Genomic DNA, 27,880 nt, shown 5'->3' with positions numbered 1-27,880 from the left:
TCCATTGAATGTTGGGGGGGACTGCAGAAAGGAACCCAGGCATCTGAGCCCCCGCCCCATGGAGCAACTTGGGTTGCTTCTCTACAAAATGAGGGTTTATTGCCCTCTTGCCTCCTCCACTCAGCTCTTACCCACTTCCCCCCTCCCCCTGGTCTTCTTGCTCTTCTTTGGGTCCTGGTGCTTCTGGGGTGGCCTAGAAAGGACACAAGGGTGAAAGGGGTTAGAGCTGGATGCAGGGCTGGAAACCCGAACGCCTGGGTTCTTTCAGACCCCCGCCCTGTCCCACACTCTCCACTCCCAAGGCAGGGAGAGAACCCAGGCTTCTGGGTTTTCCTACCTCTAGAGAATCCTGAGACCTATTGTCTTGTTGGTGTCCTGTCCATTCAAGGCCCCTGTTGCATGAGGGCCCCTGGTATGCAAGGCCCTTGCACAAGGGCTGTGGTTTCACTTCCCCCTCATCCTGGGGTGTGAGAAGTACAGCTATGCCCCACCCTTGGACAGCCCTGTGCGAGGAACCATCATGCACCCCTTGCTTGAGGGGTCTGGAATGGGCAGTCTGGAATGGGCACGGGGATCCCAGGGCAAGGGGATGGGGGGGGGGGGCTTGCACTGAGGGGGTGGGGCTTAAATGGGCCAGTCTGTCAGTGAAGAGAGGGCTATTGCAGTGGGGGTATGGCTTACCTTAACGGGGGCAGGGCTTGCACTGAGGGGGTGGGGTTTAATACCTGAATTAGGCTGCCAGTGAGGAGGTGGTACCCATACCAGGGTGTGGCTAGCAATGGGGAGTAGTTTAACCAGGCAGAAGGTGGCTTACCTGGTGAAGGGGGCAGAGCCTTGCCTGGTGGGCAGAGCTTGGGCCTGACTGCCCTGGGAAGATGACACCCACGTGGGGGTGTGGTTTAACCGGCTGTGGTGCCTACAGGGGGTGTGGCTATCCGTGGGGGCATGGCTTTGTCTAGTGGGCAGCACTTGCACACAGAGGGGAGTGGCTTAATACGTAGGCCAGACTGCCACTGGGGGAGATGGTTCCCATGTAGGTGTGGCTTTGATAGTGGGGGCATAGCTTTCCCGTTCAGGGACCCAGGCCTTGACTGGTGGGCGGGCTTGTGCGAGCGGGTGTGGCTTAATACATGGGCCGGGCTACTGGTAGGAGGGGCTTTCTCCGGGCAAGGGAGAGCGGACGAGGGAGCTGTGGCTTTGGCAGCGGGGCGTGGCTAGCAGCGGGGGCGTGACTTACCAGTCATAGGGGCCGGGCCTGCGTGGTGGGCGGGGCTTGCACAGGGGTGTCGTTTAATACTGAGGCCAGGCTACTAGTGGAAGCAGCTTTGCGGGGGGTGCAGCCGACTAGATTGAGGGGCGTGGCTTTGGCAGCGGGGGCGTGCCTATACATGGTGGGTGGGGCTTACCTGATCGGGGCTTTGTGCAGTGGGGCGTGGCTTAAGCGATGGGCCAGTGAGCCTGTGGGAGTAGCTTTGCCCGGGAGCGGAGCCAACCAGGAGGAGGGGCTTACCGGGCTCAGGGAGGCGGGGCCTGTCCTTCGGGTGCGGGGCTGGTCGCCGTCTTGAGGCTGCGCTTGCGCTTGGCCACGTTGAGCTCGGGCCGCAGCAGCACCACGTGCACCTTGGGCAGGAAGAGCAGCCCCAGCGGCACGGACGCACTCAGGCTCAGTGACACAGTCAGCGTCGCCGTCTGGACGTACAGCTGCGCCGGGGGAGGGGCTTGAATTAGGGGGGCGGGGGAGAATGGGCGGGGCTGAGAAGGGAGGGACACAAAGGGAGTGGTTGTGGTTTGGTGTAGGGGCGGGGCTTAGCGGGAAATGGGTTTATCCAGTGCGGGACTGGGACAGGAAGTGGGATTTCGCAGGGGAGTGGGCGGGGCTTAGGGAGGGCAGGGCTGCTGTGCGGGAGTGGGGCACAAGAAGGGTGGGGCTTGATGGGGAGAAGGGTGGGGCTTGGGCTGAGTTCCCTCCCGGAAATCTGGGTCCACCCTTCTCACCTTTCCCGCTTTCTTCTCGGATGCCTGGGTCCCTCCTCCTTTCCCTCAGATGCCTTGCTTCCCTTATCCCAGAATCCTGGATTCCCCTGGACGCCTAGGTTCCCTTCTTCCTCCCCCTCCATCCCTAGATCTCCCAGCCCCAGACACCCACCTTCCCCTTCTGCACCCAGATGCCTGGGTACACCCCTCCCCTTCACTTATCCCAGGCACCTGGATTCCCCCGTTCTGGTGGGATACCTTGGTTCCCTCCCCAGACACCTGGCTTCCCCAGTTTCAACATGCCCCCTCCCCACCAAAATTCCCCCACCACCAACCTTCTCCTCAGCCTGGGCAGTGCCGAAGAAGATGGGCACGAATGCGAGCCAGACAACGCAGGTGGTGTACATGGCGAAGCCCACAGGCTTGGCCTCGTTGAAGGCCTCGGGCACGCCACGAGCCTTGACAGCGTAGATGGTGCCTGTGGCCATGAGCCCCAGACCGTAGGCCAAGCAGCCCAGGATGGACAGGTCGGACATGTCGCACCGCAGCACAGCCCGAGCTTCCCGGGGGTCCCCGTGCCTCCCACGGGCAAAGTCCACCACAGCGTGGGGCGGGGAAGCCGCCACCCAGGCCAACGCACCAGCAGCTTGAACTAGTGAGAGCCCCCCGGCGATGACCAGCTGGGAGCGGGGACTGATGAAGCGGGGGGGGGTTACGGATTTCTTCCCCCGTTCGAAGATGCGGTAGATGCGGTTGGTCTTGGTCAGCAGTGCTGCATAGGTCACAGCTAAGCCTTGCCCCAGTAGCAGGCGCCGGCCAGCGCAGACACTGGCCTGTGGCTCAGCCACCAGCAGGAAGGTGGCCAAGTAGACCAGCAGGATGCCGGCTAGAAGGAGGTAGCTGAGCTCCCGGCCTGAGGCTCTCACTACTGGTGTGTCGTTGTGCCGCACAAAGGTCACAAGGACAAAGAGGGTGGCTCCCATGCCAACCACAGCCAACGCCACAGGCACAGCAGCCCAGGGGGACCCCCAGCCCAGGGTGACTACAGGTGTGGGCTCACAGGAGGTGCGGTTGTGGCTGGGCCGCTGGTCATAGGGGCAGGGCAGGCAGGTGCTCTCATCGGCCTGGTAGCGGTAGCCATCACACAGCTCACAGTGCCAACAGCAGGGAACACCTTTCACCAGTGCCTTGCGTTCACCAGGGCCACAGGGGAGGCTACACAGGGAGGGGGGAATGGCCCGGGAACCGCCAGACCACTGCATGTCCTCCAGCTGGAAGAGAGGGGTCAGAGAAAGGCAGATGAGGTTGGGGTGGAGCAGGGAGCATAAGAGCTATAGAGATGTTGCTAGCTCTGGGGTGGAACAGCCAGATACAACAGCTGTAGGGATACAACCAGTTCTGGGGTAGAATGGCTGAGTGTAATGGCTATAGGGATGCAGCTGAGGTGGCAGGGGTTGTAGAATGGTTATGTAGATGTAGCCAGCTCTGGGGTGAAACAGCTACGAATGGCTGAGTATAACAGCTATAGAGATACAGTCAATTCTGAGGTGGAACAGGTAGGTACAGCTGAGCATAATGGCTACATAGAGATGGCCAGTTGCAGTGGGAAATAGCTGAGTATAACCAGTGTATAAGTGCAGCCAGCTCTGGGGTTGGGACAGGGAGGACCAGCTGAGTGTAACAGCAACATAGATGTGGCCAGTTCTGGGGTGGGAAGGCTGGGTATAACAGCAGTACCAGCAGCAGGGGATGCCTTTCAGTAGCAGCTTACACTTGCTGGGGATACAGGGCAGGTTGTACAGGGGAAGGGGATGGTCCGGAGCCACCCAACTACTGCATGTCCTCTAGCTGCAGGTGTGGGGGGAGAGAAAGGCAGATGAGGCTAGGGTGGTATGGCTGAGTATAACTGTCATACATGCAGCCTGTTCTGGGGTGGAATATGGCTGAGTATAACATATAGATCTGGGCTGGAGTTTGGGGTGGAACAACTATACAGATACAGCCAACTCAGGTGGATCAGCAGAGAATAATAACTATACAGATGCAGCCAGTTCTGAGGTGGAATAGGTAGAAACCGCTGATGTAAAGGCTACATAAATGTAGCCAGCTCTAGTGGGGAACAGCTGTGTAAATGCATCTGACTTGTGGGAAATGGCTGAGTAACAGCTAAATAGATGTGGCCAGTTCTGGGAGGAAGCAGGGAAGAACGGTTGAGTGTTATAGTTCTAGACATGCGGCCAGTTCTAGGGTGGAACTGCTGAGTGTAACAGCTATAGAGATGCGGCTAGGTCTGAGGTGGAACAGCTGAGTATAATAGCTAAATAAGTGCAGCAAGCTCTGGGGTGGAACAGCTGAGAATAACAGTGCCATAGGTGCAGCCAGTTTTGGGTGGAGTAGCCAGGAATAGCAGAGTATAATAACTATATAGATGCAGGCAGTTCTGCAGTGAAACAGGTAGGAATGACTGAGTATAACAGTTATGTAGATATGACCAGGTTTGGAGGGTAACATAGATGCAGCCAGCTCTGGGGTGGAGTGCCTAAGAATAGCTGAGTATAACAGCTATATAGATGCAGGTAGCTCTGTGGGGTGGAAATGGCTGAGTATAAAAGCAATATATATGTGGCCAGTTCTGGGGTAAATCAGGTAGAAACAGTCTAGTGTAACAGCTATACAGACATGGCCAGTTCTGGAATGAAATAGCTGAGTATAACAGCTATATAGCTGTGGCCAGTTCTGGGGGTAGAACAGGTAAGGAGAGGTATATAGGTGCAGCCAGTTCTGGGGTGGAACAGGTGGGAGCAACGTAGTATAATAGCTATATAAATGCAGCCAGCTCTTGGGTGGAATGGCTGAGTTATAACAACTGTATAGATGCAGGTAGCTCTAGAGATGGAATGGCTGAGTAGAACAGCTATGTAGAGGTGGACAATTCTGGAGTGGAAGGTCTGTGTGTAATAGTGACAGATGCAGCCAGTTTCTGGGGGGACAGCTAAGAAAACTAGTATATAAAGGCTGCCAGCTCTGTGGTGGGACAGGGAGGAGTGGCTGCTGAGAATAATAGCTATATAGTTGCAGCTAGCTCGGGTGGAACAACTGGGCATAGTAGTTATGTAGATGTAGCCAGCTCTGGGGTGGAGTGTGAGGGAATAGCTGAGTATAACAGTGGATAAAAAGAGCATGGATGTAGCTAGCTCTGGGATGGAACACCTAGACACAGCTGAGTGGAAGAGCTGTATAGATGCACCTGCTCTGATATGGAGCAGGCTGCGTATAATAGTGCACAAAAAGGGTACAGATGCAGCCAGCTCTGGGGTGGAGAAGCTAGAAGGAAACCACTGCCTGGATGCAGCAGCCAGCTTTGGGGTGGGGCCTGTGGGGACTGGCCAAGTATAATGCTCTACAGGTTAGGCTGAGATGTGGCCAGCTCTGAGGTAGAGCTCATGGGCAACAACTGAGTATAACAGTTGCAGAGATGCAGCCAGCTCTGGAGTGAGGCAATGGCTGAGTAGAATGTGGCACCCGAAAGCTCCCAAATGCTGCCAGCTCTGGGGTGTGGGCTGGCCTAGGTTCCCTGGGACCCAGGGGTTTCACCCCCCCACCCTCTGGCCCCAGCTCACGTTGAGCCGCAGGGTCTCTGTCCAGGTGCCAATGGCACGGTAGCCGGGGGTGCTGGCATTGGTCACCTGGTACTGGAAGATGTCATAGCGTCCAGGGGCATCACCATTCTCATTGAAGGTGACAGGAGTCCCAGCGCTGCCTGATGGGGCAGGAAGGGGTGATTGCCCCAGGAACTGCCCCTCACTCCCAGCCTGCAGCCCCACTCATCCCCTCAATGCCCTTGACTCCTGACCTGCAGCTCCCTCCATCCTCCCACAGTGCCCTTCTTCCCCCCCACAGCCCCCCCCCACGGTGCCCCTCACTCTCACCCCACAGTCCCCTCCACCTTCCTGTGGTGCCTCTCGCTTCCAACCCACAACCCCCGCCCCCATGGTGCCCCTCCCTTCTGACCCAGAGCCCTCCCCCCACCCCCAAAGTGTTCCTCACTTCCAACCTGCAGCCACCCACCGTTGAAGCTGACAGCACGGATGAACTGCAGCAGGTCATGCCCATCCAGGGGGTCCATGAGGGGACAGAGGCCAGGGGCACCAGGGCATAGGGCCTGGTGCATGGTGTGGAGTCCATGGGCCATAGCGTAGACAGCATCGATGACGAACTGTACCTTCCCCTCCTGCTCGTAGGGCGAGTCCTGCCCGATGCGCTCTGCCCCTGCAGGGAGTGGGGGTGTTATACCCTAGAGTTGGGCACATCTTTGGTGGTCTGCTATGCAGGCATTCCCCCAACCTGTTACCCCTCCAGAGCTGGCTGCAGCCTTTGTGGTGTTATACTTGGCCATTCGCACCTCCCCAGCCCAGAGCTGGCTACATCGTTCCCCTCTAGGGGATGTCAATCTGAGAATAGTCCCCTATATGGAGTGTTATACTTAGCCAGTCCTTGCGCTATTCCACCCCAGAACTGGCTGCATGTTTTGTGATATTATGCTTGGTTGTTCCATCCTAGAGCTGGGTGCATCTTGTCCTCTGTCTACAGCATCTCACTCAACTGCTTCCCACTGCTTTGCCCCAGAGTTGAGTGCATCTTGCCCTCCCCAGGCAGTGTTATACTTGGCCATTCCATCACAGAGTTGGTTCCACAGCCCCAAACCCCAGAGCTGGCTGCATATTAGCCTTCCCTATGCAGTGTTATACTCAGTAGTTCCCCATTACTGCACCCCAGAGCCGGCTGCATCTTCACCTTCCCCCTCCATTGTTATACTTGGCCATTTCCCACTGCTCCGCCCGAGAGCTGGGGACATCTTGCCTTCCCCAGGCGTTGTTGTAGTCAGCAGTTCCACCCCAGAGCTGGTTGCATCTCAGCCTTCCCTATGCAGCATTATACTGAACAGTTTCCCACTGTTCCATCCCAGAGCTGGATGCACCTCCTCCTTCCCCCTCCATTGTTACATTTAGTCTTTGTACAGTCCCACACCCCAGAAGTGGCTGTATCTCAGCCTGCCCCCTCCTTGTTCTACGTGGCTGGTTCTCATTGCTCCACCTCGCAGCTGGCTGCATCACTGGACCCACCGGTGCATTTGCGGGCCGGCTCGGAGCCGGGGGCGCTGCCTGGGCGCGTCAGCTTGCAGCTGAAGTCGTCCTCCCAGAACTCGGCAAACCAGATGTTGCGGCGGTTGTTCTCCAGGGAGCGGGAAGTGAAGTATTGATCAAAGCCTGAGAAGGGGGGGGGGGGGGAGTCCTCAGCGTGAGGGATGGCCTCCCCCAGGACGTGGAGCTTGGGGAGGGGGTGAGGCAGGCTACACCCCCCACTCATGCCCTTCCCCTATGCCACAGAGGCTGGGGCCCCACTCACAATGCCCTAGTAGCTCTGAACCATAAGCCCGGGCCCCACTTACTAGACCCTAGAGACCTTGCACCATGAACCCCCCCCCTCAAGTCCAGGCTCCACCCATCATGCCCCACCCCTGGTCCTACAGCACTCAGGCTCTGCCTCCTTCCCTCAGAGGCTGTCTCTTGGCTTCTACCCCAGGCCCTGCCTCCCAGGCCTTACCCCTAAGGACTGCCCACTTCCCTTGGCTCCATCCCTTCGATGCCCTCCATCGGCAGTGGGCAGTCTTAGGAGTCAGGCCTGGAGGACACTCCTATGCCCCTTCCCCTCCATCAGAGACCCCACCCCCTGATCCCTCTAGGCTCCTCCCCTCAGGCCCCACCCCCTTGCCTCCCTAAGCTGCTCCCCCTCCATCTTGTTCCCCTAAGCTCCACCCTCTTCACCAAGCCCCATCCCCTGGTGTCCCAAGTCTCTTCCCCTTCACCAAGCCCCGCCCCTTCATTCCCCTATGCACCTTCCTCTCCACCATGCCCTGCCCCCTGGTTCCCCTAAGCCCCACCCCCTCCACCAGGCTGCACCTCCCCCCCTTAGCCCCACCTCCTGGTACCTTCAATGGGTGTGCGCTTGGGCAGAATGGTGACAGCGCCTTCAGCCACATCCTCGTGGCCCAGAACTGGTGCTGTCTTGGCCCCCCAGCTGTCAGAGCCGACCCACAGGAAGTGCCCTGTTAGGTTGGCCCGGGCTGCTGCCTCCAGCACCCGCCTGCAAGGGGGCAGAGACAGGGTCAGGGCAGCTGCCTCTCCCCCTTCTTCACCACCCTCCAGGCCAGGATCCAAGGGCACCAGGTGCTGTACAAACCCCCAGGCCAGGGTAAAAAATGGTAGGAGCTATATAGACCCCCAGGCCAAAGTATAGGGGTCCTGGGAGCTGCACAGACCCCCCTCCCAGGATGGGGTGTGCTAGGAGCTATCCAGACACCCCCACCCCTGGTCTCTCACTTGATGTCATCCTCGTTAGCGAAGAGAATGATGCCACGAGCATTGGGAGTCTCCATGAGCCGCTTGATGAGCTTGTCGAACTCGCCTGGCTTTGGCTCCCTTGGGATCTTGATGGACTGGGCGATACAGAGCCCACCTGGGGGTGGGGGGAGCGTGGAATAGTGCCTGTCACTCCTGACCCATAGCCCCTTTTCCATTGCTCGACTGCACCCTACTCACCAGCTTCCCTGGATATCTGCCCAAAGGCCTCGACCCCACTCTCACCATAGTTGCCCTCAGAGGCCAGTGTGGACACGTAGTTCCAGCCCAGTGCCTGGACTATGTCCACCATGGCCTGGGCCTGGTAGGAGTCTGGGGGCACCACGCGGCTGAAGTACTCATAGCGTGTGTTGTCGCTCAGCTCCGGCGCTGTGGATGCGTAGCTGATCTGTGGGATCTGGGGGGTAGGGGACAAAAGAAGCAGGGAGATGTGGCTAGCTCTGGGGTGCAGTGGGTGGAGAATGGCTGAGTATAACAGTTGCAGAGATGCGGCCAGCTCTGGGATAGAACATGTTGAGATCAGGTGAATATAACAGTATGGGGAAGGTTGAAATGTGGCCAGCTCTGGGATGGAAGAGACTAGTACAGCTGAATATCATGGCTACAGAGATGTGGCCAGCTCTGGGGTAGAACAGGTTGAGACCACCATGTGAAAGGTTGAGATGTGGCCACTCAGGGGTGGGACAGGTTGAGATTGGTGAGTATAAGGGCTACAGAGATGCAGCCAGTTCTGGGGTAGAACAGGTTGAGATCAGCTGAGCATAACACAGTTTGGGGAAGGTTGAGATGAGGCCAGCTGTGGGATGGAAGAGGTTGAGGTCAGTCAAGTATAACAGCTGCAGAGATGCACCCAGCTCTGGGGTGGAACAACTTAATATAACACAGCAGGTGATGGGTGCAGATGCCATCAGCTCTGGGGTGGGACAGGCTGAGAATGGATAAGTATACAGTGACAGCTACAGAGATGCAGACAGTTCTGGGGTAGAACAAGTTGGGATTGACTGAGTAGAATAATGCATGGGGAGGAGGGTTGAGATTCAGCCATCTCTTGTGGTATAACAGGTGGAAAATGGCTGAGTATCACACAGCATAGAGTGGGTTGAGATGTGGCCCAGTTCTGGGGTGGAAGAAGTTGAGATTGGTTGAGTGATAACACAGCCTAGGGAAGGTGGAGATGCAGCCAGCTCTAGGGTAGGGCAGGTAGGGAACAGGACAGGTATGGGGAGGATTAAGATGCAGCTAGCTTGGGTGGAACAGGTTGAAATTGGCTGAGTATAATGGCTGCAGAGGTGCAGCCAACTCTGGTGGGAATGAAAACGACTGAGTATTATACAGTAGGTCAGGAATTATCAACCTTTTTTAATAAGTGTGTGTGTGTGGGGGGGGGGGGTGTCACGCGGCCGGATGCCGAGTTGCAGCGTGAGAGGTGGGTGGTGGATGGTGGCAGCGGCTACTGCCTCATGCAAGCTTCCCCCTCCCCCACTCTGTGTCTGACTGACCAGGTGGTGCCTGTGCAGCCTACAGAGGGTTGCTGCTGCCCTCGCCCCAACCCAGCCCTGCTCCTGGGAGATGGTGGCGTGGGGTGGTGGGTGGTGGTGCTCCATCCCTGCCCACACGTACCCCTTAGAGCCTTCCCAAGTACCCCTTGGGGTACGTGTACCCCTGGTTGACAACCCCTGCAGTAGTTGAAGGGCACAGATGCAGCCAGCTTTGGGGTGGAGCAGCTGGGGGGAGATGGTTGAGTATAACAGCAATATAGATGCAGCCAGCTCTGAAGCAGGGCACCCAAGAATGCTGTACAGACCCCACAGGCTGGGATTAGGGGGTGTCGGGTGCTATACAGACCTTCCAGGTTAGGATTAGGGGGTGCTGGGTGCTGTACATAGCCCTGATGACCTAGGGTAGGTGGGGAAGGGGATTATCAAGGGGGCAGCCCCTGGCACAACCCTTAATCTCCTCTAATCTGCAGGAGCATTTGCCATTTGAGTGATGCCACAAGGGATCATGGGTAATGACATCTTTCTGCACCCCCCCCGATGGGGGGGAGGGGGTCCCACTATCTCACCAGCCTCGTTAGCCACTTGATTAACGGATTAAAGGGGTGATCTGGGAATGGGAGGGGCGGGATTGTGGTGGGGGAGAGAATCCGCAGAGAAACAGCTGGAAGGATCATCTTAGACTGTGCTTTCCAGAGCTGGAGGGAACCAGGCGTCCAGCTCCCAGCCCCCTCTGCTCTCACCCCAGACCCACTCCCCTCCCAGAGGACCCAGGTGTCTACTCCCAGACCCGCCTGCTCTCACCCCACAGCCCCCATTGGATACCAATGAATTATACCATTGCTCAGCGGGCCATATCACTAGTTGGGTATTATTGGGTCATATCCTTGGCTCGATCTTATTAGGTCATATCGTTGGTTGAGTGCCATGGGGCTTCTCCATTGGTTAGGTACCAGTGAGTCATCCCATTGGTTGGGTCTCAGTGGGCCATAACTATGGTTGGGTCTCATTAGGAGATACCATTGCTTAAATTGTACCTTTGGTTGGGTGTCGTTGGATCAAATCATTGTTTGAGCACCATGGGATCATATAAATGATTGGGTGGTAATACTGGTTTGGTCTCATTAAATCAGGGGTGGGCAATTATTTCAGAGGGAGGGCCGCTTACTGAGTTTTGGCAAGCCATCAAGGGCCTCATGACAGACAGCCAGGGGCAAATAAATATTAATTTTCGAAATTTTTTAGGGGCCCCGCAGGCCGGATAGAATGGCCTGGTGGGCTGTATCCGGCCCGCAGGCTGCATTTTGCCTACCCCTGCATTAGATGGTAGCACTGGCTGGGTCTCACTGGGTCATATGGTTGGTTGGATGCTACCATTGGTTGGGTAGCAATAGGTTGTACCATTTGTTAGGTGAAATTGGGTCATACAATTATTTGGGTCTCCTTGGGTGGTACCATCCATTGGATGTCTGGTTCAGACAATTGGGTGTTGGGTCTCACTGGCCCCTACCATTGGTTGGGTTGTACCATTGGCTACACTCCGCCATTCGCCACAACTCACCGCAAAGAGCCTCAGCACATTGGCTACCATGATGGAGACGGAGCTGGCCGAGGCCCCAATGACGCCCACCACCCGTTCAGGCCGGGGCAGGATGGGCGGGTGCCCATCGGAGCAGCGCACTTCGGTTGTGTCCTTCTGGATCAGGGCTTGGACAAAAGTCAGTGACTGCTCCAGGGCGTAGGTGTCACGGGAGCAGGTGTCAAGGATGCGGGCACCCAGCGTGAGGTTAGGCAGGAGCTGGGGGTCGCTGTTGACTTGGTCCAGGGCATAGAGCATGGCTTCCATACGGTGGATGCCCTTCTCTTTCTTCACTGCCCCACAGGGTACCCCTGCTGGGCCCCTCGAGTGCACTGGGAAGAGCCCCCCCAGAGTGATGTCACCCTCAATCTTGATGGAGTGGGGCTGAGTGGGCTGCTGGGCCTCCATGTACCCCCACAGCAGCAACAGCAGGAAAAGCAGGAAGGGGGTGGGGGGCAGCAGCAGGATCATGGCGGAGTTCAGAGCCTGGGGGGGAGATGGTGGGCATCAGGGAGGGGGATACAGGGTTTCTCCCCACCCTAGTGGTGTCCCTCACTCCCAACCTGCAGCACCCCATCCTTGTGGTGTCCCTTACTTCTGACCTGCAGCCCCCCAATGGCCCTGTGGTGCCCTTTATTCCTAACCCGCAACCCCCCATGGTGCCTCTTACTCCCAATCTGCAGCCCCGCCATAGACCCATGGTGCCCCTCACTCCTGACCTGTAACCCCCATATCACTCTGTGACGCCCCTCACTCCTGACCTGTAGATACCACATTGCCCTGTCATGCCTCTCGCTCCCAATCTGCAGTCCCCCAATGGCCGCATGGTGCCCCAAGCCACACCCGACTTTTAACTCCCCCCCCATCACCCCATGATGCCCCTCACTCCTGACCTGCTCCTTCTCTGCTCAAGGCTGTGATGTTCGCTGATGCTCCTTGCCTGCTCTGGGGTGTCTGGACACCTGGGTTCTCCTAGCCCTGCCTCTTGGGGCCTGGGGGCCCACCCACCACCAGACCCCAGTGCGGGGGGCTGCGTTTGGGGGCGTCCCTGGCTCCGTCTGTCCCTGTTGGCTGCCTGGTGAGACTGAGCTGGGTGCTGGGAGTGGGAGAAGAGCTGATCAGGGGTGGTGGTGGGTGGACACTCAGCTCTCCACTGCCTGCCACGCTCCCTCCCTCCCTCCCTCCCTCCCTCCCTGTCAGCCTCTCTGTTCTTTCCTTCACTCCATCCTGAGCCAGAGACCCCAGGGATTGGAGTCCCTTGGAAAGGACTACTGGGTTCCATCCCACCAGGGAAGGGGGGCTGTGGATTGGGAGTAAGGGGTACCTCTGGACTAAGGTGGGGGAGTTGCAGATTGGGAATGAGGGGCATTGCAGGGCTAAGTGGGGGGCTTGTGGGTTGAGAGTGAGGGATACTGTGAATAGAGGTCCCATCTGAGACCACACCAGCTCATTTCATGCTAGGGTGGGGGTCTGGGGTGTTAGAGCTTGGATGCCTGGGTTTTCCCTTGGTTTTGGGTAGGGTGTGGCAGGTTAGAGCGGGAGGAGCCCAAGAGCCTGGGGGTCAAGGGGTGTGAGAGCAGATGAGCTGGGAGCCTGGACGCCTGTGTTTTCTGGGAGGGGAGTGTGGACTGGTGAGTTAGGGCAGGGGGAGGGGAAAGGGGAGTGCCCAGACACCTGGGTTCTCTGGATAGTAATAGAGTCTAAGGGTTAAGAGCCCAGACACACTCTGGGAGGGGGAGTGAGGCCTGGTGGGTTTGGGCAGGGAAGGGGGCGCCTGGACGGCTGGCTTCTGTTCCTACCCTCCTGTGGGGCTGTGTGAGGTGAAGCCCCCTTGGCTCCCTCCCTTCCTCTCCTAAGTGCTGCCATGGGGCTGGGGGGCCTGTGACAGAGGAGATGAAAGAGAAGTAGGTCCTGGGGGTGGCTTTTGTCTGGGTGAGATGGTGGGGGGGGGGGTATAATGGCTAGGAAAGGAAGCAAGGACAAGGCAGGCTGGGCCTGCCTGGGTGAGGCACAGAGGGATCTGGGGCGGGGGTCCTCTGGCTGTGGGAGATAGGGATGGGATTTGGGGCTGCCTGGGATCCCCCTGACATACACACACACCAGCTGTTTGCTGCTCTCTCTCAGTTCAAAGCAATCGCATTAAACCATCCAGGGCTGTGGAATCAGCCAGGAACTGCTAGGAAAATCCATGCCCCTCTCCCGCCCCCATCCAGCTAGCACCCGTATGGCCTCCCTCTAGCTAATACTTGCTTAGACATATCTTTCTATCTACCCACTCATCTACCTCCCTACCCATATTTGTCTGTCTCCATCTGCCTATCCCATTTCTCTACCTACTTACCTAACTACCTACCCACATCTGTCTGTCTATCTACCTATCAATATATATCCATCCATCCATCGGTCATCAGTCTGTCTACCTATTCACCCATGTCTGTCTGTCTGTCTGTCTATCTATCTGTTGGATGTGTGTGGGGATGGGTGAATAGATAGGTAGGATGTACGGGGATGGATGGATGGATAGAGGTGTATGTGGGGATGGGTGGATGAATAGGGAGGATGTATGGGGTGGATGGATGGATGAATAGAGGGGTGATAGATAGGTGGAGTGGTGGATGGATAGATGGACAGACAGGGTGTGTGATGATGAATAGGTAGATAGATGGATAAATAGATAAGGAGGGTGTATGGGGATAGATAGATAGATAGATAGATAGATAGATAGATAGATAGATAGATAGATAGATAGATAGATAGATAGATAGATAGATGGGAGTGCCTGTCCAGGGATGGGGATATGGATGGATAGACAGAGGGGTGTGAATTTGTGAATCTGTGATAGATGGATGGAGGAATGGATTGACCCACCCAACCATACCTGGTCCCTGGGACCCCACTGGCTCAGGGTCAAATTAGCCCTGGGGTATCATCCTCTACCACTTCCCCCTACTGCAGTGTTATATGCAGTTGAATGTTTCCCAGCTGCCCCGCCCCAGAGCTGGCTGCATGTCAATTAAATGCTGTCTCTTAATTACACTAAAAGGCCTGTGCTGGGCGTAAAGCCTGGCCATGGAGGCAGTAGGGAAGGGGGAGAATTAGGCTGCATTAGGTGGAGGAGGGGAGTGCTCGGCACTCAATAGTGCCTGGCCAGAAGGGGGGCATGCCATACATCCTACCTATCTATTCACCCATCCCCACACACATCCAATAGATAGAAGTTTAGGGCTGGAAGGGACCTTGTGAGATCATTGGGTTCAGCCCTCCTGCTCTGGGCAGGAAAAACTGCTAGGGTCAAATAACCCCAGCAAGGTGTGCGTCCAGTCATCTTTTGAAGATCTCTGGGGTAGGTGCCTGCACCACCCTTGCTGGGACTCTATTCCAGTCTGGTCACATGAACTGCGAAGTTTTTCCTTATATCCGGTCTGAAACCTTCTTCTAGGAGTTTATGACCTTTGCTCCTGGTTTCCCTCTGGTGCACTTTGGTGAATATTTATTCACCTAGTCCCTGATGCTCTCTCCTGATATATTTGTAAGCTGCCACCAAATCCCCCTGAAGTCTTCTCTTTTCTAGGCTGAACAGTCCCATACCTGTCAGCCTTTCCTCGTATGGCTTGCTTTTCAGGCCCCTAATCATATGCATGTCTCTGCTCTAGACTCTCTCAAGGTTCTCCACATCCAACTTGAAGTGTGGCACCCAGAACTGGAAGCAGTACTCCAGCTGCAGCCTCACCAATGCCGAGTACAGTGGGAGAATGACTTCCTTAGTTTTGCTTGAGATGCATCGGTTGATGCAGGTCAGTGTATTGTTTGCTCTGCTAACTGTAGCATCACACTGGTGGCTCATATTCATTTTATAGTCAATTATGACACCCCAGGTCCCTTTCAGATGTGGTGCTAGCTAGTGTAGTATCACCAAGCCTGTAAGTTTGTTGTGGATTTTTCCTCCCTAGATGGAGCACTTTACACTTCTCGGTCTTGAACAGCATTTGGTTCTGGTCCACCCATCTAACTAATCTGTCTAGGTCCGCTTGGATCATCAGCCTACACTGATGCATGGCCACACTTCCCCATAGCTTAGTGTCATTGGCAAACTTTGCCAGTGTGCCTTTCATGCATGCATCCAGATCATTGATGAAGATGTCTCTATCCCTCTTTCCATGTATTCCTCCATCCCTGTGTAACCCTCTTGCCCTGCCCATTCACCCAGGTTCTTATAACATCTGCATCTTTCCACCTATCCATCCCACTGTCACTGGGGCCTTTTTTCCTCTCACCTGTGTAGCCCTTCCCTTATCCAGCCCTCTGACTCCATGGTGCCCCTCCTTCCTTCCATCCACCCCTTCTTTCACCTGTCACCATATAACACCTCCACTCGTCCATTTCCACATAATTTCTCCCTCCCATCTGTAGATCTGTAGGTACCCCCCTTTCCACCCATCCAAAGGCACCCCTCCTATCTGACTGTCTATCTGTCCAGACATGCCATCTGTCTGTCTGTTCATTCATCCATCCATCCATCCATCTGTCTATCCATCCACAGGCACCCCTCCTGTCTGTCTGTCCATCCATTTTCCTGCCTGCCTTCCATCCATCCATCCATCCATCCATCCATCCATCCATCCATCCATCCTTTTCTTCTTCCTTCCATCCATTCGTCTGTCTTTCTATCCACATACCCCCTACCTACCTACCTGCCTCCATACCCCCCCCATCTGCAGGCCAGTTGGGCCTGGAAAGGGGGTTGAGGGCATAGTCTGCTCCCTCCCAAGGTTCCAGCTCCAGGCTAGGCCAGGACCCACTCCACTACCTTCCCACAAGCCCCTCTGTCTGCTGTGGTACAGGGGGGCATGGCACTGCAGGGCTGCATTACCATGGCTGATCCCTTTGTTAATCCTCTTGTGCCTTCTCTAGCCAGGAGGGTCTGGCTGCTCCCCTGCTCCTCCTCAGCAGAAAGGAGGAGTGGGGGAGATGCATGGGGTGGGGAACTGAGGCATGAGGCTGCACAGGGAAGAAGCAGAAATGAATCCAAGTATTGGGCTCCTACACCCCACTTGCCTCCCAGAGCTGGGGAAAGCACCCAGGTGTCCCGGCTACCACCCTGCCCTGCTCCTGCCCCACTGAGAACCCAGGTGTCCTCTGGGCCCCAAAGCCAACACTTGGTAATGCACATCCCAAGATGCAGGGGTCCCTGGTCCTCTCTCTGTCAGGCCTTGTGGGGCTGCGGGGGAGGGGAGTTGCTGTTTGTCTATGTGTCAGTCTGTTTGTTATGGGGAAGGTGTGTGCCTGTGTCAAGGGGATTGGTGCTGTCTGCATGTCTGTTTGTCCAGGAGAGGGAGGGGGTCCATGTCTGTCAAATGGGGTGGTGCCGTCTGTGAGTCTGTCAGGCGGGTGGGGGGGCTCTCTGTGGCTCTGTCTGTCATGCAGGGCCTGCCTGTGTGTCTGTCCGGTGGGGGTCAGTGGGGGGGGCGGAAATCTGTTTGTCTTTCATGGGGGTGCTGCTGTCCGCGTGTCCGTCTGCCCAGGCGCGGGGATGGAGGGGGGGGGTCTGTCTGCGTGTCTGTCCGTCACTGGGGGGCGCTGTTTGTATGTCTGTCAAGAGGACCTGTCTTGGTATGTGTCTCATGGGGGGCTGTCTGTGTGTCTATTAGTCACCTCGCCACGCCCCGCTTAGGGAAAAGGCGGGAACAATTGTTATAGGCCGCAGCACCCTAAGCCCCGCCCCTTCTTTCCCCACGTCAATGTTCTGTCCCCGCCCCCCCCCCCGGGAGTTCTGTCCCCGCCCCCTCTTCTATTTCCGCCCGTTGCCCGGCTGTACTTCCATGTTTGCAACGCAGGCCCGGTAGAGTGAGGACGTCCGGTCAGCTTGGCGGGGTAGGAAAGAGAAGGTCATGGGGTGGGGGAGGAGATCAGGGACGGGGGGCTGATAGGGGGTGGACGTGGGATGTGGGGCCCTTGGCAGGGGGGATTGTTAAGGGATGGGGGAAGGCACCCAGGACAGGGAGAGGGGGCAGTTTATGGGTTCCAGGAGGGGCTGTGGGGTTTGGAGGGATTCTGAGTGTGGGGGGTGTCTGCTAAGGGTTTGAGGGGGCTATGGGGTGCAGGTGGGGGTTATGGGGTGGCTTTCAGGTGCAGGGGAGCATCTAAGGGTTTGTGAGGTGGTGTGGGGTGCAGGATGAGCTATGGGGTCCAGTGGGGGCTGCTAAGGGTCTAGAGGGTTTGTTGGGTTCTTCAGGGGTATGGGATTTGAGGGGCTGCTAAGGGTTTTGGGGGTCTGTGGGGTCCAGAGGGATTTGCTAAAGGTTTGAGAGGGAACTACGGGGGTGTAGGGAAGGCTCCTAAGGTTTGAGGGGGCTATGGGATGCTATGGAGCTGGGGGGGGGGGGGGGGAAAGACAGTTGTTGGGGGGGGTAGGAAACAAAGTGTTAGGGGGAGGTGTGGGGAAGGTCCCTAAGGTGAGGGCCAGGCTGCATCTCAGCCCCCCCCTCTCTTTGTGTCACAGCCCCTTGGAATGCAGAAGAAGCCGTGGGGCAGAGTGAAGGAAGAGGAGGAGGAGGTGATGGATGCTGAAGAGCCAGGGGGCAGAGTAAATGCTGATGAGGAGGAGGAGGTGACAGGTGCCACTGAAGAGCTGGGGGGCAGTGCAAGGGGTACCCTGGCCGAGGAGGAGCCAGCTGAGGCCGAAGGCCCAAGAGAGGTGACTCTCCCACAGAAGAAGGTGGTCCCCGGCATCATCTACCTGGGCCACATCCCTCCCCGCTTCCGCCCCCGGCATGTCCGCACCTTGCTGGGTGCCTACGGTGAGGTTGGCCGTGTCTTCCTGCAGCCTGAGAGTGAGTTTTAGGGTGGGTGGGTAGTAGGAACTCAGGCATCTGGATGGGGGCTTTGGGTTGGCACCTTCCTTGCCTAGGTCTGGGGTACTTGTGATGTTATGCGGTGCCAGGTGTTGTGCTCCAGAGCTGGCTGTGTGGCTGCCTTGCAAACACAGTGTTATACTTGGCTGTCCTCCAGCTGGTCCTCCCCACAGCTGGCTGCAACTTGGCTTTTCCCTTCTGGTGTTATGTTGGGCTGTTCCCCAGCCATTTCACCCCAGAGTTGGCTGCATCCCTGCCTTGCATGCATGGTGTTATACTTAACGATTCCTCAGCTGTTGTACCCTAGACCTAGCTGCATTTTGGCATCATGTGAGCCCCTAACCATGTGGTGTTATACTTGGCTGTTCCCCACCTGCTCCACCCCATAACTGGCTTCATCTCTGCCTTGCCAGTGCAGTGTCATGCTCATGTTCCCTATCTGTTTCACCTTGGAGCTAACTGCATATCAGCTTGCCCTTTATGGCATTATAGGTGGCTGGTCCTCAGCTGTTCCACCTCAGAGTTGGCCATGTTGCAGCCTTCCCCTGTTGTTGTTATACTTGACTATTTCCCAGCTGCCCCACCTTAGAGCTGGCTGCATCTCAGTATTGGGTGAATCCCCATCCCATGCAGTGTTATATTTGGCCATTCCCCAGATGCTTTGCTCCACCCCAGAGCTGGCTGCAACTTGGCATCTGCCAAGCCCCTGCTATATGGTGTTATACTTGCCTGTTCCTCACTGGTTCCACCCCAGAGGTGGCTGCATCTCAGCACTGTGAGGCAGTCTTTTTCTGTAGCGTTATTACTCAGCTCTTCCACAGCCACTCTACCTCAGAGCTGGCTGCATCTCTACAGTCCCCAGTGCAGTGTTATACCTAACAATTTCCGAACTGCTTCATCCCAGAACTGGCTGCATCAAGGGTTTTCCTATGTAGAGGTGTCCTCAGCTGTTGCCCAACCCCACCACAGAGCTGGGCACATCTTGGCTATGGGTGAGCTCTTGCTTTGTAGAGTTATACTTGGCTGTTCCCTTTTCCAGAGCTGGCTGCACTTGGCCTTCCCTGTGCTGTGTTCTACTCAACTGTTCCCCAGCCACTCCACCCTAGAGCTGTCCGCATTTTGGGAGGGATGAGGATGCCGGGGACATACTGGAGGGGCTGACCTATTGCTTCCGCCCCCACCCCCCAGAGCGTTTTGTGTGGCAGAGGAAGAAGAATGTCGCAGGAACACGGGCCAAGAACTACACGGAGGGCTGGGTGGAGTTCCGGGACAAGCGGGTGGCCAAGCTCGTGGCCTCCAGTCTCCACAACACGCCTATGGGCACCCGGAAACGAAGCCGCTTCCATGCTGACCTCTGGAACATCAAGGTACATGTGGCTGTTGCTTGCCAGAGCTGGGCACATCTTGGCTCTCCTAATGGGCTATATTATACATGGTCATTCCATCCCAGAGGTGGATGCACCTTGGGTCTCATTAAGGGGTGTTGTACATGGCTGTTCCACCTCAGAGCTGGGTCCCTCTTAGTCCTCCTTATGGGGTATTATACTTGGCATTCCACCCAAGAGTTGGGTGAGCTTAACTCTCACTAGGGGGTGTTATACTTGATTATTCCACCTGAGAGCTAGACACATCTCAGTTCTTACTAGGGCATGTTATACCTGGCTATTCCACCCCAGAGCTGGGTGCATCTTGGCACTGGGCGAGCCACCCCATAGGGTGTTACACTTGGCTGTTTCTTAGCTTCTCCCTTCCAGAGCTGGATGCCTGGGTTCTTTCTGGCTCTGAGAGGGGAGTGAGAGGCAGGGGCCTGGATGCCTGGGTTTTCCCTATCCCTGAAAATGGAGTGGTGGCTGGTATGGGGGTCTGTGATCCTGGATGCCTGGGTTCTCTGTATCTCTGGATAGGGGCAGCTGGTGGGGGCTTGGAGCCCAGGCACCTGGGTTCTCCCCCTTCTCTGGGAAAAGAATGGTGGTGACTGATGTGGAGTCTAGGAGCCAGATGCCTGGGTTCTCTGTGTCTGGATTGGGAGGGGGGAAGGGGAGCTTTAGACTCCAGACCTGGGTTTTCCATATTTAGGTGAGTCCTTAAGGACTCAGTCTGGGAAGGGAGTGGTGGCTGATGAGGATCTGGGAGCCTGAATGCCTGGGTTTTCTGTATCTCTAGATGCAGGGTGGGTGCTGGGAGCCCAGATTCTTGGGTTCACCATATCTCTGGGAAGGAAATGGTGGCTGATGGTGAGGAGGTGGAGTCTGGGAGCCTGGACAGTAGGGGGCTGGGATGCCTGGGTTCCCAGCCCTCACTTACCCCTGTGTCTTTCCTCCCCCCTAACCGTGATCCAGTACCTGCACCGCTTCCGCTGGCCCCACCTCAGCGAACACCTGGCCTGGGAGCACCAGGCTCAGGCCCAGCGCCTACGGGCTGAGATTGCTCAGGCCAAGAGGGAAACCGGCTTCTACCTGCGCAGTGTGGAGAAGGCCCAGCGCCCTGCCCCAACTCCGGGCTCTGGCCCCAGCCCTGCTTCTTCCTGGGGCTACTGCCAGCGCCCCACTGAGCCTGAAATCCAGCAGCACCGTGGCCCCACACCTATCCCTGCCCTCCTCCATAGCATTTTTGGGACCAAGGATGAGTAGGCCTTCCTGATACAGCATTCTGTGCAGCTGTTCCACCCGAGAGCTGGCTGCATCCTGGAGTCTGGAGAGTTTTCCCAGAGCTGTGTAATATGCAACTGTTTTTAGCTGTTCCACCCCAGAACTGGCTGCATTGTGGAGATTAGGGAGATTTCTCTGCATGGTGGTACATGCAGTCATTCCACCCCAGAGCTGGCTGCATCCTGTGGCCTGGGGAGATTTTCTTGGGGAATGTTATATGCAGCTGTTCCATCCCAGAGCAGACTGCATTGTGGGGACTAGTAAGAATTCCCTGTGTGCTGTTATAAGCTGCTGTTCCACCCCAGAGCTGGCTGCATTCTCACACTCGGCAAGACTTCAGCATGTGCTATTACGTGAAGCCATCTCCAGGCTGTTCCACCCCAGAGTTGTCTGCACTGCTGTGGCAAAAAAGTCTTCCTTGGGTGGTGTTATATGCTATTGTTTCTGCATGTCCCACCCCAGAGGTAGCTGCATTATGAGGACTGGTGTGAGACTTCCCTGTGTGCTGTTACATGCAATCATTTCCAGGCTGTTCAATACCAGAGTTGGCATCTCAGCTATCCCTCTCCAGTGTTATACCTGCCTGTTGTCCAGCTGCCCCACCTGAGCTGGATACATCTGGGTGCCAGGCAAGCCTCTCTTGGGCTCTGTGTTTTTCCAGGCTCCTTAAGGACTTGGCTACAAGGTTGGAGATATGGAGGTAATAAACCCAGACTACCCTCCTCCCCCATTCCTTGCCCCTGTCCAGGCTTCAAGGACATATCCAAGGGGTGGGTGAGGTAGATGCAAGCAAAAACCTTGGGGCGCTTAACCTTGGGCTGCAGGTTGGGAGTTAGGGGCACTGTGGGTGAAGGGGAGAGCTGTGGGCTGGGAGTGAGGAGGCCCTGGAAAGTGCCTTAATATTCCTTCTGGAAGATTTGCCAAAATGGGGGAAATACTGGGGCTGTTTCTGTTTAACAAAATGTCTGGTTTTGGGGTGAAAATAGACTCTTTCAGTCAACAAGCTCATGCCTGTTTTTGGTCTCCTTATAACATCCCTGCCTCATTTCTTCTTCTATGGGTCTGGAGGCTTGTATAGCTCCTAATAGCCCCCCTATCTCTGCTGGGGGGGGCTGGACAGTTTCTAGCACCCATGATCCTGGCTTGGGGTGGTTTGGGCAGCTCCCAACACCTCTTATCTCTCTGCACATACAGCCCCTGGTGCCATCTGGGTGGGGGCAAAGATAAAGCTGGGGGGTGGGGCAGGAGGGTATAAGGCTGGGTCTGGCTTTCAGCTGGCCAGTGCCCTCTGCTGTCCCCATGAAGTCACTGCTGCTGCTGCTTCTGTCTCTCTGGGGGGCATTTCCCCGGGGGTGCCCAGGGCTGGGTCTTCACCCACTGTGAGCTGGCACTGGAGCTGCAGTGCCTGAGGCTGGATGGCTACATGGGTTACGGCCTGGGAAGCTGAGAGTGCCAGGACACCTGGGTTTGGGCTTGGAGCAGAAATGAGAGTAAGTGGTGCTAGGAGCCCAGATACCTAGGTTCTCAGGTAGGAGAGTGGGGGCTTGGAACTTGGACCCCTGGGTTCTCTAGGAAGAGAATGGGGACTTGAGGTCTGGAGATCCAGGAGCCTGGGTTCTATCCCTAGTTTGGTTGCGGGGTGGGAGTCTGTGATGCAGGAGAATGAGGAGGCCTGGGAGCCCAGATACTTGGGTTTTCTATGAGCTCTCTGCCTGAAGCATTTGGGGTGGCAGCAAGGTCTCTAGACACCTGGGCTCTCCTTGCTCAGGAAGGGGAGGTGGGGAGATAGAACCCAGGTGTCCAGGCTCCACCCAGACTCCAGCAGATGCTCACTCACTGCTACTTGCCAGAGCTCCCTTCCTTGCGGGTAATTATATCCTGTTCCCTGCCTGGCTGTTGCCCCTGCCCCCCCCACATGGCACTGAGGCTGTCTCCTGCAGGGGTGTGCATGGCCAAGCACGAGAGTAATTACAACACAGCAGTGACACTACAACCACTATGACAGCAGCACCGACTTTGGCATCTTCCAAATCAACAGTCATGATGGGACACAGCACTCAACTGACCTCTGCCACATCCCGTGCTCGGGTGAGGGCCCTACCCACTCGCTCTATCCACTCAACACAGCCATCCATCCATCCACCACTCAACACACAGTCATCTATTCCTCCATCTTGCCATCCCTCCCTCCATTCACTCAACACACAGCTGTCAATCCATCCTTCCCTTCCTCCAACCACCTACTCAACACAGCAGTCCATCTGTCTACTCAAAGCAAAGCCATCCCTTCATCCATCTCTCTTTCCTGATGCACTTCCTCTCTCCCCAAACCCTTCTGTCCATCCATCCATCCCTACCTCCCCATCCCAGAGCTGGCCTCATCTCATCCCTTCCCATGGTGCATTCTACTTGGCTATTCTTCCCCAGACCTGGCTGCATCTTGTCAATGTCCTATTATACTTGGCTGTTCCCTAGCTGCCCCATCCAGAGTTGGCCACATCTCAGCCCTCCCCATGCCCTGTTATAATTGGTTGTACCCAGCCACCCACCCCAGAGCTGGCAGCATCTCCACACACATCCAGTCTGGGGTCCCCCTGACTGACCCCTTTCCCATCTCTGCCCCACCTCAGCCCTGCTGACCCCTGACATCGCTGGGGATGTCTGATGTGCCAAGATTGTGGCCCAGGAGTTAAGTGGGATGAGTGCCTGGTGAGGGGACAAGGGAGACTTGGTGGGGCTGGGAGGGACTATGGGAACCTAGAGGTGCTTTGGGGGTGTTTCTGAGGCTGGGAGTGTCTATGCAGCTAATGGAGGGTGATGGGTGTGTGGGAGGGTGGGATGAGGGGGAGGTTGATGCAGCATCTCTGGTGGGGGCTGGGAACCCAGATGCTTGGATTTTCTGGGAGGGATGTGGGAACTGTGGGGTGGGGCTGGAAGCCTGGACGCTTGTGTTCTCTGGGGTGGTGGGGAGCAGGGGCTGGGGCTGATGTTGGTTCTGGGGGAGCGATGGGGCAGTGCTGGGTGGGTGGGGGGGCGGTCTGTCAGGAGTCTGGAGGGAATCTGGGGCTGACAGGTTTTTCTGTCCCCCTCCAGGGTGGCCTGGCGGATATATTGCCAGGGCCAGGATGTGGCAAGTTATGTGACTGGATGCAACCTGTAGGAGCCCTCCTTGGGAGGGGACTGGAGGCTGGGAGGGTGAGAGCAGGGGGGCTGGGAACCCAGACACCTGTTTTCTCTGGTTTGGGGTGCTTCCTCCTCCCTTCCCCCACCCCATCTGATTTCCAGCCCTCACCTTGGGCTGTCTGTCACTAATAAAGCAGCTTTCGCACTCTGCCGGCTCCCTGTCTCCTTCCAACGCAGGCACCAACATGGGGGGCGGGGGGGAATATAGCCAGCTCTGGGGTGGGATGCTTAAGTATCATGTTGCTTGGGAAGGACTGAGGTGCAACCAGCTCTGGGGGACACAGATAGCAGGGTGGGGAATAGCTGAGCATAACACAGCAGGGAGAAGGCCGAGATGCAGCCAGCTCTGGGTGAGGCAGCTGTGGGATGGGAGAGTATTGGACCTTCCAGGCCCATTTGTATGCTCACCACCCTGGATCCCACCATCCTCCCAGCTGTATTTGAATCAGCCATCTCCTAATAATATACAAATGGGGCCAGGCCTTGCTTCTCCATGCCCGAGTTGTGCTCAGAGGCCTGTTGTCTGCCAACCCTGGCTGCAGTGGGATGCAGTTCTCCTCCCTCCCCAGCAGGGGGCAGCACAGAACTGTAGGCCTTAGCTCTGTGTTAAATGTACCTGGCACTGCTATCATTATCGTATGGTACAGTATAGTACATACAATATGGTATAATGTGGCCTAATGCAATATAGTATTATATATTATAGTATAATATATTACAATAGAATATGATACTGACTTAATGTGTTATTAAACCACATGATTTTGCATCAATTTTGTGTTGGGGGAGAGGAGGGACTGTTGTGTGTCCTGATGGGGTGATGGGAGCATGGAGTCTGTTGAATTGCATAGGCAAGGCATGGCATGCAAGCAAAACTAATTCAATGGAATTGTGACAGGGAGCACTCTCCAGGGCCTGGCACAGTACTGGCCCGCCCACCTGTCTAGGGCAGTCTGCCCAGTCTTATCTGCCATGCCTTGTTGTTAAAATACTAGTTATAATAATGTGGGAAGCTGCCCATTTTATGCCCCACTATCTAGGGCTTTACACACGACTCCAACCTTCCCTTATTGTGTCCCATACCTCGCAGCTGCAACGCTGTTGTTATCATGTCTATGTGCCCTCTTTATATGGAGCCCTCTGGCTCCTGTCTCTACACCCAGGGCTGTCCCTGAGGGGACAAATCAGAGTGACTACCCCGGGCCCCGCACTTTGGGGGGCCCACAGAGCTGGGAGGAGCAGCCATAGCGACTCCATGCTGCTGCTGCCAGCTGTACGTCTGGTCACTTGCTGTCCCCCTTCCCCCTGCTGCTGATGCTGCTGGTGGCTTCTTCCGGTCCAGGGCGCACAGAATCAGTGGGGGCGGGGCCCCGCATGGGCTGATTTGCCCTGGGCTTTGCACCCTGCTCGGGTCGGCTCTGTCTACACCAGGCTTGTCCAACATATGGCCCGCGGGCCGCCATGTGGCCCGTGAAGCCATTTTATCTGGCCCGAGACACCTGCTCCGCACTCTGCAGCAGCGGCGTTGGCGAGGCGGGCAGAGCCGGCCCGCGGGGCCCCAGCCGGCAGCGAGGGGAGGTGAGCTGCTTACCCCCGCGGGGCTGGGCTCATCAGTGAGCCGAGTCCTGCTGCCGCTGCCCCTAGAGCTGTGCAGCGTGGGGCTTCCCCAGCCGCGCCTGATTAGACGAGCTGGAGAGAACGCGTGTAGTTTCTCCTCTGGCTCCGCCCCTTGGCCCCGGCGGGCGGCCGGGGGAGCTGAAGCATGGCCCACGGCCTGCCCGCATGCGGAGTGGGCGGAGGCACAGGGTAAGTTCCTGCGCGGAGCTGGGAGCGCCTCAGGGCCGGGCCGGGGCTGCGGGGCGCGCGGTTGCCGGAGCCGGGCTGGGCGGGAGAAGTTCGGCCCAGAGGCGCTCTACGCAGGGGGCGGCGCAGCGTTACCTGGCTCCTGGCTGCGGAAGGGCCGCCCAGCGCCGGCGTCTGTATGTGGGGCTGCGGCGCCTGCTGCCGTTGCCGGAGAACAGCCGGGGGGAAGAGCCCGTCGCTGCACAGCCCGGGCGGGACCTGCCGCCGCTTCCTCCGGCGGCCTCGTTTCAGCCCAGGGCCGGAGCTGGCTGCTGCAGGTGGGGCCGGGGGCCCTGGGACCGCCGCGCTTCTGCCCTGCCCTGCCCTGCCCCGCCCCGCCGGCTGCTCCCAGTCCTGGCTGCTCCTTGCAGCCATGAGGCCAAAAGTGCTGTGTGCTGCTGAAAGGCCCAGGCGGCTGGGCTCTGGCTAACAGCCCCCAGCCCTAGAGCCTGCCAGCTGCTAGTGGTGAAGGGCCACCTGAGCCAGGCTTGTATCCAGGAAGAGAAAACTAAAACCCTTTAGCTGCCCCCAAGCAGACAGCTCTGGCCCTGGGCCGCCCTGTACCAACTCAGCTGCCTTGCAGCTCCACCCCCAGCCCAGAGCCACCAAACACTGTGGGTGGAGGCCATCTCTCTCCCAGCCTGTACCGGCATGGCTGAGGGGGCACAGGAGCCCAAAAAGTAAATAAAAATTAATACAAGGTTGCACTAGAGAGGGCTCAGCTGGAGGAGGCTAGAGAGCAATGCAGGGAAGCCAGGGGCATCCCTGACCTTTTGCCTCCCCCTCTAAGGCAGTGTCCACAGCCACCAGGGCAGCAGAACGGGCACCCTTCTGTCTCAGACTCCTTATGTGGTATGGGCGAGAGGTCTCAGCCACCTCCACCTTTAAAAAATAATAGTAGGATGCAAAACTCTGAGAAACTCAGGCCAAGGTAGCCAGAAGGGGGTTGGGTATGGCCTGCTGAGCCCCTGATTCCTGTTTCTTTCCAAGCAGTGTGTGTCTGGGAGGATGGGTTTGGGGGAAATGTGGCCGAGGCACCAAGCAGCACCCAAGGCCTGGCCCCTTTCCCTGCAAAGCTCCCAGGCTGACAAGGGAAGAATGTCAAAATAGCTTGATGCTGTAACTTAAGTGTTTATTTTAGTCAAGTGTTTGGTATTATTTCATTGTTGCTTTCATATTGTTTTTATTTTGGATTTTAAACCACATTTCCAGACCCATTTCATCGTCACTTCCCACTTCCTGTGAGGTCTTTGAATATGGCTTGCCGGCCCACTGGGTGATAAAAAGTTCGTGATCTGGCCTCACATTCAAAAAGGTTGGACGCCCCTGGTCTACGCCATTCAGACACCAAGTTTTCTGGTGCCTGACTTTCTGTGCTTCTCTCACTGGCACCTAACTCTGCCTTTTCTCAGATGTTTGGCCCTCTGTGCTTGTCCCTGGTGTCCGGCCCCTCCTCTCTCTCTCTCCGTACCTCCCTCTCTGGCACCTGGCTCTGTGCCTCTCTATCTGGCATCTTCCTCTGGCACCTGGCTCTGCGCCTCTCTCCCTCTAGCACCTGGCTCTGTGCCTGTCACTGGGCTCTGCCCAGATCCTGTGCCCTTTTCTCTGAGCAGTAATGAGGCCTCCAACCCTCCCTTTCTAGCCTCATCCCAGTCCACTGTAGTAAACAATAACACAAATACAAGCCCCTGAGCTACAACATAATGCTAATGGAAACTCTGTTCTGTCTCTTTAAGAAGGTAAAACTTCCACCCTTAGGACAACACATCTCTTAGCCCTGGGTATCTTAGGCCCCTGGATCCTCACTGGGGATCCTGGTTTTCTTTGATTAAAAATTGCAAGTTCTCCGATTAAAAACCTAAAATCCATGGTAAAAATTAAAGGCCCC

General features: G+C 56.5%; 3 protein-coding genes across 12 annotated transcripts in view; 2 read left to right on the top strand and 1 right to left on the bottom strand.

Annotated features, from left to right (window-relative positions):
- Window positions 1-77: 77 nt before the first annotated feature.
- Window positions 78-26,605, bottom strand: LOC102565037 (metabotropic glutamate receptor 6). Of its 5 annotated transcripts, none has more exons than XM_019487394.2 (11): window positions 26,089-26,601; window positions 11,451-11,954; window positions 8,574-8,790; window positions 8,355-8,490; window positions 7,964-8,118; window positions 7,098-7,241; window positions 6,043-6,243; window positions 5,595-5,734; window positions 2,310-3,245; window positions 1,511-1,701; window positions 78-193 (listed from the first exon to the last, which is right to left on the bottom strand). In XM_019487394.2, exons 1-10 carry the CDS (start codon window positions 26,365-26,367, stop codon window positions 1,516-1,518), a joined length of 2,898 nt encoding a protein of 965 aa, XP_019342939.1. In that variant the 5' UTR covers window positions 26,368-26,601; the 3' UTR covers window positions 78-193; window positions 1,511-1,515. The 5 variants fall into 5 exon arrangements, with proteins under 5 accessions (XP_019342939.1, XP_006261359.2, XP_019342940.1 ...); XM_006261297.4 differs by lacking the exon at window positions 26,089-26,601 and adding an exon at window positions 12,362-12,604; XM_019487395.2 differs by lacking the exon at window positions 1,511-1,701 and having other exon boundaries at window positions 26,089-26,602.
- On the top strand, window positions 7,150-21,970 carry ABT1 (activator of basal transcription 1). The gene is made up of 5 exons (XM_019487400.2): window positions 7,150-7,227; window positions 15,122-15,262; window positions 17,968-18,298; window positions 19,508-19,686; window positions 20,659-21,970. Exons 2-5 carry the CDS (start codon window positions 15,221-15,223, stop codon window positions 20,947-20,949), a joined length of 843 nt encoding a protein of 280 aa, XP_019342945.2. The 5' UTR covers window positions 7,150-7,227; window positions 15,122-15,220; the 3' UTR covers window positions 20,950-21,970.
- The window catches only part of LOC102561834 (probable DNA double-strand break repair Rad50 ATPase), a 72,105-nt gene continuing 68,616 nt past the window's right edge, over window positions 24,392-27,880 (top strand). For all 6 annotated transcript variants that reach the window (XM_059732553.1, XM_059732552.1, XM_059732551.1 and 3 more), the window contains exon 1: window positions 24,392-25,956. The gene's annotated coding sequence lies outside the window, so the exon portion shown is untranslated. The remainder of the gene's footprint in view (window positions 25,957-27,880) is intronic.

The sequence above is a fragment of the Alligator mississippiensis genome, chromosome 8, assembly GCF_030867095.1.
Source record: "Alligator mississippiensis isolate rAllMis1 chromosome 8, rAllMis1, whole genome shotgun sequence".
NCBI lineage: Eukaryota > Metazoa > Chordata > Crocodylia > Alligatoridae > Alligator > Alligator mississippiensis.
The sequence above is the reverse complement of the archived record's forward strand: the minus strand, read 5'-3'. Positions and strand labels throughout refer to the sequence as shown.

Excerpts from the sequence above, each read along its gene's own strand:
- ABT1 (XM_019487400.2), top strand. The coding sequence starts at position 15,221 with ATGACTTCCTTAGTTTTGCTTGAGATGCATCGGTTGATGCAG. Across the intron at positions 15,263-17,967 it reads AGATGCATCGGTTGATGCAG|CCCCTTGGAATGCAGAAGAA; the intron begins GTCAGTGTATTG and ends TTTGTGTCACAG. Across the intron at positions 19,687-20,658 it reads CTGACCTCTGGAACATCAAG|TACCTGCACCGCTTCCGCTG; the intron begins GTACATGTGGCT and ends ACCGTGATCCAG.
- LOC102565037 (XM_019487394.2), bottom strand. The coding sequence starts at position 26,367 with ATGGCTGCAAGGAGCAGCCAGGACTGGGAGCAGCCGGCGGGGCGGGGC. Across the intron at positions 7,242-7,963 it reads CAAGCGCACACCCATTGAAG|GCTTTGATCAATACTTCACT; the intron begins GTACCAGGAGGT and ends CCCCCTTCTCAG. Across the intron at positions 3,246-5,594 it reads CAGAGACCCTGCGGCTCAAC|CTGGAGGACATGCAGTGGTC; the intron begins GTGAGCTGGGGC and ends CCTCTCTTCCAG.